General features: G+C 35.4%; 1 protein-coding gene across 2 annotated transcripts; it reads left to right on the top strand.

Annotated features, from left to right (window-relative positions):
• Window positions 1-354: 354 nt before the first annotated feature.
• Window positions 355-6,603, top strand: LOC122595749 (probable protein phosphatase 2C 60). 2 transcript variants are annotated; one of them, XM_043768181.1, is made up of 5 exons: window positions 355-614; window positions 1,323-1,722; window positions 2,529-2,896; window positions 5,060-5,296; window positions 6,012-6,603. In XM_043768181.1, exons 2-5 carry the CDS (start codon window positions 1,404-1,406, stop codon window positions 6,222-6,224), a joined length of 1,137 nt encoding a protein of 378 aa, XP_043624116.1. In that variant the 5' UTR covers window positions 355-614; window positions 1,323-1,403; the 3' UTR covers window positions 6,225-6,603. The 2 variants fall into 2 exon arrangements, with proteins under 2 accessions (XP_043624116.1, XP_043624115.1); XM_043768180.1 differs by having other exon boundaries at window positions 363-614; window positions 5,976-6,603.
• Window positions 6,604-18,638: the final 12,035 nt, after the last annotated feature.

The following is an 18,638-nucleotide window of genomic DNA, read 5'->3' as shown; positions in this document are numbered from 1 at the left end:
CGATTGGAGTTGCCGATGGCCCTTGCTGATGGCCCTTGCCGATTTTTGCCAAAGTGAAGGGTGTAGGGGCCAATTTGGCGATCCTTGCCGATCCTATTTGTCGATGTTTTTTTACCGACTACACCCTTGCCTCTAAGGATGAAAACTTGTCCGGATCCAAAGCGAGACTTGGCAGTGAAACAAAATCGAACCCTATTACTCTATAAAATTCCACTTGTCTCGATGTTAAGTGCACGTCCCGGGCGACTCATGTAAAACCATCATCAATAGAATACATACATACCACATGATACATGATATATACATACACTCACGCATGACACACCATATATCATCACACATCATATCACCTACATATCTATCTTTGATAAACTCCTCTGACTATCTGTCTCTTCACCCCTCCTTTGATAAGCACTCTCTCTTTCTCTCTCTCTCTTTCTGAATATCGGTCCACTGCTTTGCTGTCATCTCTTGGTCCCAATTTCTTGATTTACAGACCAAAAAAAGCTGCCTGCTTCATTTCAATTATTTTCTGATTGGGTTTTCAAACTGATCCAATAATAATACTTTAGATCTCTCCTTCAGATCTTCTTCTTCTGCTTCACCTTTTAAAGGTACCCCCACATCATTTCATTAATCAAGTTTTATTCTTTTTTATTACTTTATTATTGGTTTTATTTACTGTATTATTCTTGCCTTCCAGATTGTTCTACTACTGGGTTTGACTGCATATAATAAATAATAATTTACCCTTTTGACTTACATATGTTAAATGAATGTGATCATAGGTTTTTTTTGTTTGTTCATCAGCTAGGTTTAAAGTTATGTTCTTTAGGTTTTTAACTTATGTTTCATTTTGGAATAGTTTATATTGAGATAATTTTATCATGTTTTGATTGTTGGCCTAGACCTCGGATACGAACCTCGGTACGAACCTAGGATACCACGGGACACCAAGGTTATGTTCTGTACATCTAGTTCCAAGAATTGCCCTGCGCGAACGAAAACCTTCTCCTTTTGCCCGTTTTTGATTGTTATGTATATTGAACGCAATTTTAAGTCAGAAGGTCTTTAGAAGTATTCATTTCCGAACCTTCTTTAACATTATAAGATAGCATATATATGAATAGGATGCTTGGAAAATTATGTTTTTATTTAATCTTTTATATGATGGTTTTGGGATGTTGTTGACTAATGAGCAAATTTTCTATGGGTTTTGGGTCAGATTCGGCTTACACGATTTGCATATTTGTAATACTTTTTGATAGTCGTTGCTGTAAACAAAAAAATTGGGAGTTTGACGTTTTTTTATTAATATGTAGGATTTTAAAGACCCGGGATTGATTTGAGGTGCGTAAGTGGGAATGCGGATAACTCAAAGAGGGATTTCAATGAGATGAGGTATGCTATTCGGGTTCATGAACTTTTTGTGGGCTTGTTTTCGGCCGAGGTCGGACCGACATGTTCACAATGGTTCTGATTCTGGCGGTCGTCAAGATGGGCTTTTATGGTACAAGGATACAGGACAACATTTTAATGGAGATTTTTCCATGGCTGTAGTTCAAGCCAATAATTTATTGGAGGATCAGAGTCAGCTTGAATCAGGGTGTTTGAGCTTGCAAGAATCAGGACCTTATGGTACCTTTGTAGGAGTGTATGATGGACATGGAGGACCTGAGACGTCACGGTTTATTAACAGTAACCTCTTTCAACATCTCAAGAGTAAGTCACTTAAACACATACCGCCCTATGGTCATTACATGTAACTAGATATGTTGTTTACTTTTAAAATCCGGCAATAAGCAACCGTGATTAAAATGTGAGGATTTGATTGTTCCAATATTCAAATCACTCCAAGTAAAATATCGCCAGTGTTTTATTAGTTATTAGACCTGAAATTTTATATTTCTGATCAGCCATATGGCATTGCTTGAAGATCTATTGAGTTTCTCTTTCATTAATGCTATTGGGAAATTTGAGCTATTGTGTTCTCTTTTCACTGATGAAATTTTCAAAGTTTGATTTGGCCTATAACTAAAATGTTTACTATCCCAGTTATTTTTACTGGCTCTTCTGTTTTATCCTTGTGGACCCCATATTCTTTTCTCCTGTACGGCTGTACCATGCATGGAACTAACAAAACTAAATTTTTAAATAAGCAAATGGTGTGTTTAGTTATGAAGTAATTTCTTTTTGTTGCAATTATTAATGCTGTGCATAAGCTTTTCACTTTCTAGAGCTCAATTTTTGTTGACTTTTCCAAAAAGGTGACAAAGGGGACAAATCACTTTGGCTATTTGGGGAAAATCATGACCTATTTTTTTTCATATAACCTATTTTCAACTTCAAAATCGATTGTTTGTAAAACATTTAAAGCAGAGATATAAATTTCTACAATTTACAGTTTGCCTTTTTAGTAGAGTGCAAACAGTTTTGTATTGAACATACTGGGTTTGACCTTAAAGGTGAACATGTATTCTTTACTGGAATACTGAAATACTGAATTTATCTACTTCATGATTTCTTAGGGTTTACTTCCGAGAATCAATCGATGTCAGTGGAGGTAATTAAGAAGGCATTTCAGGCAACGGAAGATGGTTTTCTCACTCTTGTATCAAAACAGTGGCCAATGAAACCACAAATAGCTGCCGTTGGATCATGCTGCCTAGTTGGGGTAATATGTGGTGGAACCCTTTACATTGCTAATCTTGGAGACTCTCGAGCTGTTTTGGGGAGGCTTGTGAAGTCAACTGGGGAAGTTCTTGCTATTCAACTTTCAGCTGAACACAATGCATGTATAGAGTCTGTAAGACAGGAGCTGCACTCCACACATCCAGATGACTCGCAAATTGTAGTTTTGAAGCATAACGTGTGGCGGGTAAAAGGGCTCATACAGGTAACTTTTTACATTGATTCCACTTGAATTAAAAAATTTAATTCCATATTTTTCTAGTGTGAATTATCCATTAAGAATACTGCTTGCATTGATCCATCTTGACTTGATTGGATCTTGAACCCTTGTAGGTTAGCAATAATCTTTCTTTTAGGCTCGATCTTTGAATTAATTATTAGTTACTGATCATATTCTTATTGTTTAAGGACAAATGAGTCATGTTTTTATTGCGCCACTCCAGCTCATTCTGCTGGTGCTTTTATCAAGTTCGAGCATGAAAACAAGCTTTATATATATATATGTGTGTGTGTGTGTGTGTGTGTAAGTATATATTGGTCCAACTCGAGCTTATGAGTTCTCAGCTTGTTATCTTATCGAGCTTTTCAAGCCTTATGTAGTATGTAGTGGTATATACGACTTAATTCTATTGAAATTTGCAGTTCATATTATTATCATATGTATATTTAGCCCTCTTAAGGGGTTTTGGCTTACAATCAACTTTTGTCATCGAATATAGTTTTTATATACTTGAAATAAGTTCAGTTATTAAAAGTTGAATTTATATCAATAGGCAAGCTTTTTGAGCCGAGCTCGAGTCAATGTCTTGGAGCAGTGCTAGGTTCCTGTAGAGCTTGAGATTCCATCTCTGTCGAACTTGAAATGGAAACGACTTATTTGCATCCTAACTAAGACAACATAGACCTCGCTCCACTATTAGAATTTCCCCTTTCTTTTAAGAAAATGCAAGTGGAAACTTCTAGATCATAATAGATTCTTGGGTGTTGTTATATGAATCTTAATGGCTCGTTGTTTTACACCTTTTGTCGGCCGCATTGCAAATCAAGTTCCTCTTTTTTGGTTGCATAATCAAAAGTGAAGACATTAAATGATTGATATGAGTTTTTTTGAAAGGTGTACGTTACATTTTTAGTCAAAGTTATGAAGAGATATAAGTTTAGGATATCTTTTACTACAGAAAAATTGTATCAACCATGAAAGATGAACAATCTTTAAAACAAGTTTATTGAGTTTGTTTTTTTATTACATCAGATTTCAGTAATCCTCATTGGACAGTTGATGCAAGAGAGATCTTATTAAGGAGGGAACACGAATAAAAGGAGTGTACATATGCTTTATAACTGTCTTAATGGAACGAGTCATGGTTTAGAATATATGACTAGATATTATGATAAATAATAATACAAAATGAAGTAAGCATAGTCGTTCTGAACTTTCTTGGGTTCTATGCTTGCACACTTAAACCAAGAAAGTCTTCTCTATCATATACTTGAAGTTCACTATATTATAACAAACTAACAATTATAACATGTCTGTATGATTGATGTGGGATCTGAAAAAATTAAATGACAAATAGTTAATGTGCTGTGCATCTTGATAGGGCTACTGACTCTTACCTCTATTCACAGTGAACAGTACTGGAAAGTCCATACGAGTTGTCTTTCCCTCCTCTCTTCATCTTCCAGGTGCATGTTGTTATATTAACCAAAATAGGTGACATAATAGGGAATGAATGATGGTATCGTTTGGTCTATCTATCTTTATCCGTCCCTCGTCAATCTTACCGTTAAAGGGACCATGGTAGTAAGACTATCCAGTAGTTAAAAAAGAAGAAGCTTCTTATGCTAGATTTGAAGGAACGATAAAGCATTTCAAAAACTCTGCTTCTTAATCTACTTGTGGACAACCAACACACATTTGTAAATGTATAAACGTCCTCCATTTGCTAGAAAACAATGAAACCATCTCTTGGTCGAGGAACAACTAACTAATTAACATGAGAATCTTTATTGCATTTACCTAATTAAATTAGGTATACAGGCAAGAAGGGTCTACTCAAAATGCTTAAGACCCATATTACTTGCATGATCCTGCGATACAAAAGATTTCTAATTTTGAAATAATTGCAAGTTCTTATGAGTATGGCACTGGTAGTCAAAAGGCTTTCTTAAGATCAAGACTCTAGTCAACTTGTAGTCAAAAGCCTTCTATTTCTGGGTGTAGTATGGGCTCTTGTTAACCAAATCTGCTAGCAACAGTTGTAGATGATTACCATGGACAGATATATGGATATTAATTGTTTAACTGTCATAAGGTCTTTTATATAATATCATAAGCCTGAACACTTGTGGCTTTCTGCTGTTGCAGATATCAAGATCCATAGGGGACGTCTACTTGAAAAAGGCAGAATTTAATAGGGCCCCTTTGTATGCCAAGTTCCGCCTACGTGAACCTTTTAAAAGACCAATATTGAGCTCAGATCCATCAGTTTCGGCTCACCAGTTGCAGCCACATGATCAGTTCATAATATTTGCTTCAGATGGCCTCTGGGAGCACCTGACAAACCAAGCAGCTGTTGATATTGTTCAAAATCACCCGCGCACTGTAAGATGCTGTACTCAATACATCAAAACATAATTAATTATTGAACTCTGTCATGTTGTCTTACTTTTGAGGTCTAACCTACTAAATTTGGATCAACAATATAATGTCTGCAGTAAATATTATAGGAATGATTTAGTTGATACATGTTTTTAAATTAATATATATTTCACACCAGTTTTGTCATTAAAACCTCCTGATTTGACCTTTAAAGTCACTTTGTGCCATTTTAGTTAATGATTTTTGATGGATTCGTCTTGGGTGTTCTTTATCCTATCTAGAATGTTTTTTAGTTGGCAATGAACCTCAACAGATTTTTTTAGGCCCAAAGGCTAATATTCTCTTCAGAGATCAAACCTATCTGCAAATTCCAATAAATATACAGTATTAGTTTGGGTCATCAATTATTATGCTAACAGAATTTGTTTGAAGATTGATTTGGTGGACTCTCTTTTTTTAAAAAAAAAATTTCTAAGTCATGCGGTAAAAATAGCTGCTGTAGTTTGACCTCAAAGCTCAAATTGTATATTTGTAGTTCTTTGATTTGCATGGTTTTGTCTTGAGTGTTTTCTATACTTATTGAGAAGCTTCAGCCTGTGATGTGTTTCAACATTTCAAATTCAATAAAAGGACTGTTTCCTCCTTGAACAAATAATTCGACTCATCCCATTAACTGATGCAGGGAAGTGCTAAGAGATTAGTAAAAGTTGCATTGCAGGAAGCAGCAAAGAAGAGGGAAATGAGATACTCTGACTTAAAAAAGATAGATCGTGGGGTTCGTCGTCATTTCCACGATGACATCTCGGTGATCGTGCTCTTTCTTGACTCGAACCTCATGAGCAGAGCTAGCTCGGTTAGAACCCCTAGCGTCTCAGTGAAAGGAGCAGGAATTAATCTACCAGCAAACACACTTGCTCCTGGCCCCACCTGATGGTCTCTCAAATCTCTACTATACATATAGAAACAGTCTGTGTATCCCTCTCTAATTTGACATTTCCCGTACTATATCCTCAGTGTGAATACACCCCAAAGAAAGAGAAATCCAAGGTAGTTTCTTGTGAATGGTCAAACCAGGCAACCTGGTGCACCATGGTTCCTTGGATAGAGAATGGAAGGCCCATGTAGTTTCTTGTGAATGGTCAAACCAGGCAACCTCGGTGCACCATGGTTAACTGTATGTTGGTTGCTTAGAGTAAAAGTTTAAAATTCTTTATAGTAAAATGTAACATGTTGAGTTGGGGTACTACTAAAACTTCACAGGTACAAGTGTTATAGTTTATTCCCTTTATTTACTGTGTTTTAACTGAAAAGCTTGTTAGTTACACACTTCCACCCAATTCCAAGTCCAAATCTGCCTGTTAATAAGTAAATTTTGTGAAGTTTTAGATGTCGTTTTGGATGCAAGAACTTGTTTCTTGATTGTATTGTTTTGTTTCGGTGAACTCTACATGGATTTGTGGGCCTGGTTTTCATTAAAGCAACACCTGGCTCGTGTTGGGCCCATCTGGGTGTGATCTGGTATTATTCTGGATGGTCGCTTCTAACCATGTTCATGTTGGCACATCTTTACATGTCGGCTGGAGGTGACTGGTGCATGGAATTAGGAGAATGGTACCAACCATGTCATTGCAGAATGAGTTAAAGGTTTGATCGGAGAAGCGGTAGCTGTTGGTTGTCGTTTGGTAACAACATGCTTCTATACATGGATCTGATGTATATAAAGGATGCCAAGAAAGTGGTGCATTTTCTGAAGCAATTCTGAAGAATTAAAGATACCAAATAAAAGTGACTAGGTGGTGGTACTTGGTCTTGGTATTTTTACGGTGCACGATGTGCATGAGTCTTTAATAGTCGTTCTAGCAACTCAGACGCATGAACTTTAGTTCTGGGTAATATAATTTTAACCAGAGGACCTTTTACCCAGGCCACAAGGTGAAGCAGAAGGAATTCATGGACAAATGTAGTTGTTCGGGAGTCAATAGACTGGTTAGAAGTAACTAATCCCGCATTAGCATTAGCAAGGGAAGAGAGGACCTTTTACCTGAAAAACTTTTGAAAATGAACCATATGATATTACGAAGTCTAAGAACATATCTAAAATAAGTATATAAGCTAAAGCTGTTTTCAAATTTGGCGGTGTTGTTACTTGAACTAATACGTTTGAATTATTGTCCTTGAAGACGGGTCGGAGTATATATGTTGCAAAAGGCTTAAGTAACTAAGATTGGTCTTTAACCTTGTCGTTCTCCAGGGAAAACATATCACAATGTCATCCATTCCAAGTTGAGTGTTGTATTTGTTAATCTATGTCATCTTCCCTCTGAAAATTATTTGGGATTACATACTTGGCACAGTGGATTAAAAACCTCAAGAGTTTGAAAATTTTGATCAAGAACTAGAATAATTACGAGAAAAAGTTCATCCGGCTCTGATACATGAGTTATGACCGCCTATAACTAATCTGAAGAGCTTAGATACCAGTTGTCATGTTATTGGGTAAAAAATACTTTGAACCTAAAAGTGTATCATATAATTTTCTTTTGATTTTTGAACCTAGAAAATGTATCCATTCTATTAAAAGATTTTTCAATTTTTTAATATCTATTTTCTTATCTATCCAAAAAGTTATACTATTATAACATTTTGTTAAGGTCTTGCTAAATACAGTTAAGATACATAAAATAGTTATATATTTATCATAAAATTTAAGGGGTAAATTTTTGATATTAAAAGTTTAGCATTTTCCTATTATTAAAACCTATAATTACCTACTCAGTCCTATTTAAAACTATGGTTGATAATACATTACGTACAATTTACTTAAAAGGCATATATATACACTATAAATATATAACAAAATAAAATATATGATTTTCGGGTCGGGTCAGTTTTGCCTGTCTGTTTTTACATACGAAACCGAAACTCAAATCAATACATTCTATATTTTGTCGGTTTTTGGTTTTCTGGTTCGGATTTTACTCACCCTAATTATTAATAGGTAGGAGTTTATGGATTTCTTGTAGCGTCTCTTTCATCTCCGTCCAAGAAATGTGCTAACACCTAATTATTTAGATTTTATAAATTCAATTTAACATGATATTCATATCAAAGAGTTCGTCAATCTAATTAACATATATTTTTCATTTAGTGTGACAATTTCTCTCTGGGACGCCATCTAATTGATACTCAAAAAATTAAATCCCCTTAGCATCTTAGATGCACCTGAAAAAAAATCCAAATTTTTGTCTTACAAGTGAAACATTAGGGCGATAACAACCCACCTTTAACAATTGACACTACATTTTCATTATTGTTTTCAACTGTCATCTCATTTTTAACTTTTTCATACATCATTTCCTTTGTTGGTCTTTGGCAATATAGCTCTTAAAGGAACGCATATCGTGATAAAATAGATTTAGCTTCTTTTTTTTTTTTTTTATTGTTAGACCAGTAAATTTGGGCTTAGAGTCATGTCTCTTCATATATCCAACTTTAATTTCAGAAGAAATTAAAACCTTTGTCTCCATTTCTTGGAGCAATTTGCTCACACCAGAATTTAAACCAAAGACCTTTCAATCTTAAGTTTCACCATATACAAATTCATCTATTAATGATTGGTTAATTCATTTGATTGAGATTTTTTCTTAGGAGGATAAGACTGCTAAAGAATATGTTGCCCAGTGGTCAGGGGTTTTCCACAAAGTGGTTTCCTCCTTGGGGGTCTCAAGTTCGAATCCTGCCACATGCAAATGTGTTAAGAGAGCCTTAGCAATGCTATACTCATCTAACACATGGAGAGCAAACCCTTTAGGGCATTGCCAGGAGTTAAACCGGCGTGGGGATGTTATCCATTTATCCGTTGCTGTCTTTCAAAAAAAAAAGTTTATAAAAATAAAATAAATTTTTCTGGTAAATAAACATATCACAATATTTTAAAGGTTTAGTTTTAATGGTATCATTTATCTATACTATATTATAAAGCAAAAAATCTCTGTCTAAATTTTAAATTTTAACATTTATTTTCTTAAAATGTCTCCCTATCAATTCTACATCTACCTAAAATAACTAAATTACATTTTCTCTCTCCCCAAATCCCAACCAATCATTTTTTTCTCTCTCCTCCAAAAATCATTTATTCCTCCAATTCATTCAAAATCTTTTATCTCAATTACCGTACATCGATAAATTATAAAAATTATATGGGTTTTTTATAATTTCATGCACTTTCGTTAAAGTTGTCATTCAATATACTTTCGACGAATGTTAAATCCGAGAGCGGACGAGTAAGGCATTTGGCAATCACATTCTATGACATATCACCCCACCATCTTACCACCACTAACTCGACGGCCGCCGCAATGCACGAGTACCGTTCTCGTTCAACCTAATGTTTTTTGAGTATTAAGGAAGACTTTAATATCATATGAAGAGAATTATTATTTATTTTGGGGCGGAAAGTCGGAAACCCCTCAACTTATCAATTCTTTTCTTTATACTAAATAAAAGAAAATTGTTATGACTTCACTTTTCTGTATAAATAACTTATTTGTTACTTTTAAATTCATTCTTAGGTTTTTTTTATTTTTTATTTTATTTACTTATGATGTTATAAACACTTTCCTTTTCAAAATTTATTGCATTTATTTTTGTTATTTTATGATGTTATTTTTTAAAAAAGATATTTATATTTTCTGTTAAAAACTCTAATAATTTATATATGTTTTTTAAGTTCAATTATCTAAATAAGTTTGTCAAAATAGAATTTTAAATTATCCACATATTATACGCATTAATAAGGTAATTTTAAAGTAAAATATTTCGAGGTTATGATTACCGTTGGACTCCCGCAACTTCAGTTGCGAAGATGTGTTCTTATAAAGCTTTTATTAATAAGTCCGGTTTGAACCCGTGTTAATTAACTAGTAACTTTAAAAGTACAGTTTAAAACTATTAATTTTTAGATTAAAATAAATGATTAAGATTTAAAAATAAATGTTGAATTACTGAATAAAAGAAAATTGTTATGACATCACTTTTCTATATAAATAACTTATTTGTCATTTTTAAGGTTTTTTTATTTTTATTTTATTTATTTATGATGTCATAAAACTTTCCTTTTTAAAATTTATTGCATTTATTTTTGTTATTTTCTAATGTTATTTTTTAAAAAAGATATTTTTATTTTTTCAAAAAAAACTCTAATAATTTGTACATGTCTTTTAAGTTCAATTATCTAAATAATCTTGTCATAATAGATTTTTAAATTATCCGCATATTATACGCGTTAATAAGTTAATTTTAAGGTATATTGTTTCGAGGTTATGAGTACCGTTGGATTCCCGCAACTTCAGTGGCGAAGATGCGTTCTTATAAAGCTTTTATTAATATGTCCGGATTGAACCCGTGTTAATTAGCTACTAACTTTAAAAGTAAAGTTTAAAACTATTAATTTTTAGATTAAAATTAATGATTAAGATTTAAAAATAAATATGGAATCTTGAACATTGATTATAAACGAGAGAAAGTACCCGCGTGTTGTGGCGGTGAGATGGTGGGGGTGATAGGTCATAGAGTGTGATAGGTCATAGATTGTGATAGCCAAATGCCTTAGCCGTACGGGCTCCGTCCTCGGATTTAAAAATTCGTCAAAAGTATATTGAATGCATCTCTAATGTAAGAGCTTGAAATTTTAAGAACACCCATATAATTATAATTTATCGATATACGGTTTTTGAGATAAAACATTTTAAATGAATTAGAGTAATAAAATGACTTTTGGATGATAGAAAAAAAATTATTGGTTGAGATTTGAGATTAAAATGAAAGTTGAAAGCTGTGAGGCATTGATGTATGGTACATCATGCAATATCATGTATATATTGTTGAAACTTTATTTGCTTTATAATTATAGATATAGATAATGGTCAAAATCCTTAACATTCTGTATTAAATAATGGGTAAATTATATTTTTCATCTCTGAAGTTGGCAGCTTTTACACTTTTCATCCCTAACGTTTTTTTATTACAATTTTAACCTTAAAGTTGGCAGAATTTTTCAATTAACGTCCTTTGGCCAAACGGTGTTAAGTTTCGGCCGTTAAGTCCCACACGTGGAAAACACGTGACTGAAAGTGCAAAACGTGAAAAGTTTAGGGACGAAAACTGAAATTTACTTTATCAATTGTCATCATCTTCATCTTCTCCGGCTGAGTGGCCGGAAATTTCGGCGGAAAACTTAAAATGTCAATATCTCACTTGTTTATTCGAATTAGACCACAAAACTACCACCAAACTTCTCAAAATTAATTTCCGAATCAATCTTAACAAAAAGATTTCAGATTTAACACTTGCCGGAAAACTCAAAATGTATATCACCACACGTAATTGCTGAAAAAAGGTAAATATGTAATACCTTTCCGTCAAGCTTTAACCAGGCAACAAGATACAGCATAAGACACAACTAAAGGCAACAAGATACAGCATAAGACACAACTAAAAACTAATGAACCATATTCACCTTCTTGCTATATGTTCATTCCTTTGAACATAAAGCTAGGTAGCCACGATGAAATCTTATAGTATCCATTACCAAGCTGAAAATTTAAACAAAATATAATAGTGAACATAACAACAATTAGTAAACAGCATTGGCATGAAGTTGCAAAGTGACCATCTTAAATTACCTTGAAAATCTTAGAAGCATAACATACAAATTGTAAGTCCCTTGACACGGATCGTTAATAGTTTGATCCCGTTATTCAGAGGTGCGAAATCCCTCTCTATAACGTGGTGATTCACAACGAAAGCCCCTAGATCACCTGCTACCTCGCAGGTCTTCTTCGGGCTAGCGGAACGACCTTTGACCTATTAACCTGCACAAATATGCTTGATAATTCGACAAATGTTCTACCCTAATCTTTGTTAGGGTTCTGGTATTTATAGGAAAACCTCCCAAAGGCTTCAGCGACTCGAGGTCGTAAATCCAAGCCCAGCCCGTCATAATTACGAGGTCGTAATTCTTGATTGGCTCGTAATTGACCCTGCAATTACGGGGTCGTAATCCTATAGTCCACCTCGTATTTGACCCGGCAAATACGAGGTCGTATTTCACATAGCAGAATATTATTACACATTTAATACTCAAACTTAATCTAGTATTATATGCATAATACAAAGTTCATTAATGACAATCGCATGACAAAGACATATTACAATATAAGCCCAAACAATCTAGACTGCTATTGACATAGACGCTTCTAGACGTTACAATAAATGTCTTCGTCTTGTCTTTGTCATCAATCTACTTCTTCTGTTTCTTCTTCTTGCTCTTGCTCTGCTCCCCCTTAGTCTAAGTCTCATTCTCATAGTCTGGATCTGACTCTGACTCTGAAGGAGTATGAGTTAACCCTAACCTTTTCTTTATTTGATCCCTCAGAGATCCTGGATCATAATAATCATCACTATCCATAATCTCTGCTCTAGCTCTCATATGATCTTGTGGATCATAACCCAATCTCTTCTCTAGTCTATGCACGATCAATGGGTGCAAATCTGACTCTGTAGAAGCATTGGTAGTAGAATCGGTCTTGGTCGACACACTATCCTGAGCACTAGCAATTTCATCATAAAGAGCAACAACTTCATATTGCCCTACCAAACCCTTACCCAATCTATCAACGTCAATATCTTCTGTAACGTGTTTGGTTTGAGGTACCTCAAACTCAACTAACATATTCATCTCGGTGACAACCTATTCTTGAGTCTATGGAGCTTCTGAGGTAGCCTTGCCAGCAATACCAGCTTGGCTAGACTCTCCATGAGTCTCTGTTCTGAACACAGAACTTCCTCCAAGCTCTTGAGTAGTTGTGGCAGCATCAGGATCTTCATTCTGATCATCATCATGCCTTGCCTTAGCTAGCTCATCACCTCTGCAACCCAAACTGTCTCTCTCAACTCTAACTTTGAGATAGTTGTCGATGAGCTCATGCAATTTTTCTTCGGAGATCTTGACTCCCTTCTTCAATGCATCTGCCATCCTAACAACCTTCTCATCTAGAGCCAAATACTTCTTGTACATATTAGACACTACAACCTCTGCCTTGTTCAGCTTATCAGTAAGCTCTACAGTTTTGGCAGCTTCATTCTTGAAGTTCTCAGACAAACTACGGATCAAGCTCCTCATCTCAGACAAGTCTCTGTCATGTTGCTCCTTTTGCTCAGATAGTAGTCTCTACAGACTAGAAACATCTTGAGTAGCTTCTTCTGATGTCTGTGGTTGTCTTGTCTCTTGTACAGCAACCCTTGGAACACTTTGAGAGACACCAGCAACAGCAGAAGTTTCTTGTTCCCTGACAAGTCTTGTTCTTTTCGGTACAGACTGCTCTGGCTCCCAATCCGCATCATCATCTCTTGTTCTTCTTCTTCTTCCTTGACTGGCCACAGTAGGTTTAGGAACCATCATAGATCCAACTCTGACGAATGCATGCGATCTATAAGGATCTTCATCACCATCACTGCTGGAATCATCATCAGAATGTACAGAAGGCTCTTTGTCTGCATGAACATCAGCAATAGCCTTTCCTCCACCTACATCATCACCACCTGACCCAATAGCCTGACCAACTCTAGATCCACTAGCTTCACCAGCACCTGAACCACCAGCTATAGCTGCTTCAGAACCAATTGCAGTTTCAGCTACATAATCATCAATGTCCTGGTTCAGGTCCACATCTACTAGATCATCATCATTGGGATTGTACCTTTGCACTTGTGCAATGTCACCATCTGGATCAGTCATCTCCTCCAGAATATCATCAACGATTTCAGGATTGGCACCAGGTTGGTTAATCACATCATTTGCAACCTGTACAACAACATCAGGCTCATTCGGCACATCACCTTCAACTACAACATCATGTAACTGCTCTGGAAACTCAACATCTCCAGCAACTTCACCATCTTCTGGTTGAGGCCCTTTGTGAAAACGTGTTTCAGCACGTTCCCGGATCGATTAACACGAGATCTAACAATCATAGATGTGCGGAATCCATCTATGATCGTCTTTAGGTTAATCAATGATTATCATGATAAACACACAAAGATAATAAGAACAGGAGATAAACACAAAAATACTATCATTAATCATATGATTACAAGATGAATCCGTATGAACAACATCTACAATGATTACGGATTACAATCATTGAAACGAATCGTGATAGTTTGGGCGGTATCTCGAGGTATAGATCTCTACCTCGAGAACCTAGTGAATGACTCTATGTTGCAACTAAATCATCAATCTAAATTCGTGACCTAAGACTTATATTTATAGGCTATACAAACAGACTGGGCCTTATTAACTTAATAGTTCTTAGCCTTTTAGAATTATTGCATCGGATAACAGATTGTGCACTTTATGTGCTCTAACAAACTCCCCCTTGGCCGGTGCAATCAATTCTTCACAAACCGATATTAATTATAGAAAGTCTAAATGAATAGCCTCCCCCTTAACTTGAGATATCGGATCTTCAATGTTGAGACTCGATCTTCTGAAACTGCAATCTCATCTTCAACCTGCAAAATCTCTATATCTTCATGAAAACTAACCAACCCAACACTTCTCGCTGTAGTTCTCCCCCTCAGTAGTAGCACCTCCAAATTAAACATCAGCAATCTTCCACCCTAGGATTTATTGCCGGAGACTCTGCTCATCTTGCTTAATTGGCATGTAATGGCGGAGTTGAATTTCCAACAATCAACATCAAATCAATCAGCTCTCACAAAATAAGAAACTCTGTAGCTTGAATCACAAACTGTAGTATCATGAATCCTGTCTCAACTAGCAGTGTCTGACTCTGTCTTGTATCTTCACAACTCTACCAATCACCCGAAGCCTTTCTAATCAGATATCCTCTTCAGTTGTATACGCTGCCATACACAAAGATCTTTATCTTCGTGACTGCTCCTCTCAGTCACCTGATATCATCTTTATGTCTTGGAATATAGATAAGATTCAATCTTCAAATACTCAACAACAAGTAACCAGCTTCATTGCACCAACACTTCAACAGTTCAAACCGCTATATAAAAAAAATCAACTTCTAATAATACTCCAATAATAACATGATGATCTTCAAACTCGAACATTATAATACTTTAATCACCATCAACCGTTAAACTGAATGAATGAACAGAATAACCTTTGATCTTCAATGAATGTCGAGTAGTTCATATTTTTGCTTAGAAATACCGAGGACTGAAAGTTTTATTCCCCCCCATTTCTCTGCAAAAATCGTGAACTTCAGCCTGTCTTAGGTATCTCCTATCCTGTATGAGGTTCCAAATGGCCTACAGCATATAACAACTGCAAACTCTTCGCCGGTAACAGGGTACACCATTTTCCCTCCAAATTTTCTGGGAAAAACACCTTTACGTGAAACATTGGTATTCACGTAAATTATTGAATCTAAGATGGTAAGAAAAATTTGATGACCGTCGAAATTTTGTGCTGAAACCGTGCCAAATATGCGCGGAAACGGACCAAAATTTTTCGACCATTACCAAATTTTGAATCTCGTGTAAAAATCCACTTCTAAGACCATAGAAGAAATTAAATTTTACTCGAGATTTCCCGCCTTTTTTTTTTTTTTTTTTTTTTTTTTTTTTTATAACTACCCTGCTGTGTGCTTCCTCCATGTAATTGATCTTCTGATGTTGAAACACACTGAACCTCTAAAGTAGCTTGAGAACATCTTCGTCGTCTGATAAGAACCATATACAAACTTGTCTCAGCTAGAACGACTATCTTCGTGATGACATCAACTCTCAGTTAAACTAACTTCTTGATGACATCAGCACGAACTTAGATGTTATCTTCGTAAGAACTGAGTCTGCATGAAACGAAGTTTAAGTTCGTAAGAACAACTAACTTCGTAAGTGCAATCTAACTTCGTAAGAACAAAGTTACTTTGCAACCAAATGCTAAGTTCGTAAGTGTAAGTTCGTCAGGTGAAAAGGGTTAAGTTCGTGAGGTGTTTTTGGCTATTTTGGGTTAAGTTCGTAAGGTGAAGACCTCATCTGTACGAAGTTAAGACTTAAGACTTAAGTTCGTAAGCACCACTAACTTCGTAAGTTAAATTCGTTTCTTATCTTCGTGAGATGAACTTAGAACGAATTTAAAGTTAAATTCGTTTCCTATCTTCGTGAGATGAACTTAGAACGAATTTAGCAGATCTGGTCGAATTCTTCATCAAAAACCTAATTTTCAGATCTCGTTTGAGGAAATATCATCCTCCAATGCTCTGATACCACTTGTGAAAACGTGTTTCAGCACGTTCCCGGATCGATTAACACGAGATCTAACAATCATAGATGTGCGGAATCCATCTATGATCGTCTTTAGGTTAATCAATGATTATCATGATAAACACACAAAGATAATAAGAACAGGAGATAAACACAAAAATACTATCATTAATCATATGATTACAAGATGAATCCGTATGAACAACATCTACAATGATTACGGATTACAATCATTGAAACGAATCGTGATAGTTTGGGCGGTATCTCGAGGTATAGATCTCTACCTCGAGAACCTAGTGAATGACTCTATGTTGCAACTAAATCATCAATCTAAATTCGTGACCTAAGACTTATATTTATAGGCTATACAAACAGACTGGGCCTTATTAACTTAATAGTTCTTAGCCTTTTAGAATTATTGCATCGGATAACAGATTGTGCACTTTATGTGCTCTAACACCCTTCATACGCTGATATGACCTCATCAGCTGGTGCTACATAGTTGGTGTTGATGATCGCACCGAACAATACAACATCTTGTGCATTTGGATCATTCGGGTATCGAGAGAAAAACTCATCATAACCACGTCTGATGATCGAACTCACTTGCTTCACTTCCCTTCCAGCAGGTAGATTCGGAAGACGAGCATTGATAATCATCATCACAAGTCGAGGAAACAACAAAAACCTCCTCTTGCCCGCAGTTGTGATCTGTTTTCTCATCTCGTCGAAGAAGAACTTCGAAAACTATATGGCTTGTTAAACACCAAGCCAACCATCTGTGCCTGTGCTTCCTGGTTTAACGCATCAAAACCAGACTTCTTGTTGCTTAACCCAACATTAAGGACATGAGCAAGATACCTCCACCTGCCGTAGAAACCCTTATTCAACAATGTTCTACTGGCCAGGTCACCTGCAAACCCCATTCTCCGGAAAGCATCTTGAATTACCTCATGACAGAATCTGGTGAGATCTGTAGCACCACCTTCCTGCTCAACTGTGCCTAATCGAAGTATATCAATGAGATCTGCAACAGTGAACTGTATCTGCTGCCCGACAACAATGGTATGAAAAATATGTTCATCTCCAGCACGAACAACATTAGCATTAGCCCAGAAATCTCTTAGATAATCTATATAGATAACCGACGAATGTGTCAAAGCATAACGAACTCTTGATCTTCGGAAGAAAGCAAATATCTCGTGATAGTACTCTATGCCTTCTTGATTATCATCAAAGTTCATTACGTAGTTATATGCACAATTAAAGTTTCTTGCCATTTCTGTAATCAATAACGAACAATTAATTACCTAAATCGACATAAAACTTCACATGCATAACTTATACAACTAGAATTATCTCTGTAATCTAGTCAAAAACATATAAATTATCCCTGTAATTTATACTAAACACATTAACATAAATTATCCCTGTAATTTAGTTAATATCATTAACATTAATTATCTCTGTAATTAAGTTAACCAATCATAAATTATCTCTGTAATTTAGGATCAAAACATATAGATAAATTATCCCGGTAATTTAGTTATACAAAATTAACTCATTTTCAAATATATATAATGATAAACTTTTGAAAATTTGTTAACTTAACATAAATTAACCCTGTAATTAAGTTAAAATGATAAATAACCAGTTTTCAAATATTTTATAAAAATAAAACTTTTGAAATCTGCTAAGTCAAATACGAGATCGTATCTTTGTTCGAGGTCGTAGTTCATGGTCAAAATACGGTCAACCAAACTCTAAAATACGAGGTCGTATTTTCCAATTTGGCCACGTATTTGTCCAGGTCGTAAATCGGCATCGTATTCTGGAAGTCAACATAAATCAAAATCGATTGACAAATGCAAGGTCGTATTTCCGGGCTAGCAAACCCCTAAATACGAGGTCGTCGCACTGTTCATCTTCCCCAACTCGAAAACACGATTTACCCAACTAAAACTTGTAAAAACTGTATCTATACGTTCGTATTCAAGTGATAAACATACCCCAACCCTTAGTTTTACCCAGAAAACATCAA

The sequence above is a fragment of the Erigeron canadensis genome, chromosome 4 (assembly GCF_010389155.1).
Source record: "Erigeron canadensis isolate Cc75 chromosome 4, C_canadensis_v1, whole genome shotgun sequence".
Lineage (NCBI taxonomy): Eukaryota > Viridiplantae > Streptophyta > Magnoliopsida > Asterales > Asteraceae > Erigeron > Erigeron canadensis.
This window is presented reverse-complemented; position numbering and strand designations above follow the sequence as displayed.

Excerpts from the sequence above, each read along its gene's own strand:
- LOC122595749 (XM_043768180.1), top strand. The coding sequence starts at position 1,404 with ATGCTATTCGGGTTCATGAACTTTTTGTGGGCTTGTTTTCGGCCGAGG. Across the intron at positions 2,897-5,059 it reads GGGTAAAAGGGCTCATACAG|ATATCAAGATCCATAGGGGA; the intron begins GTAACTTTTTAC and ends CTGCTGTTGCAG. Across the intron at positions 5,297-5,975 it reads TTCAAAATCACCCGCGCACT|GGAAGTGCTAAGAGATTAGT; the intron begins GTAAGATGCTGT and ends TAACTGATGCAG.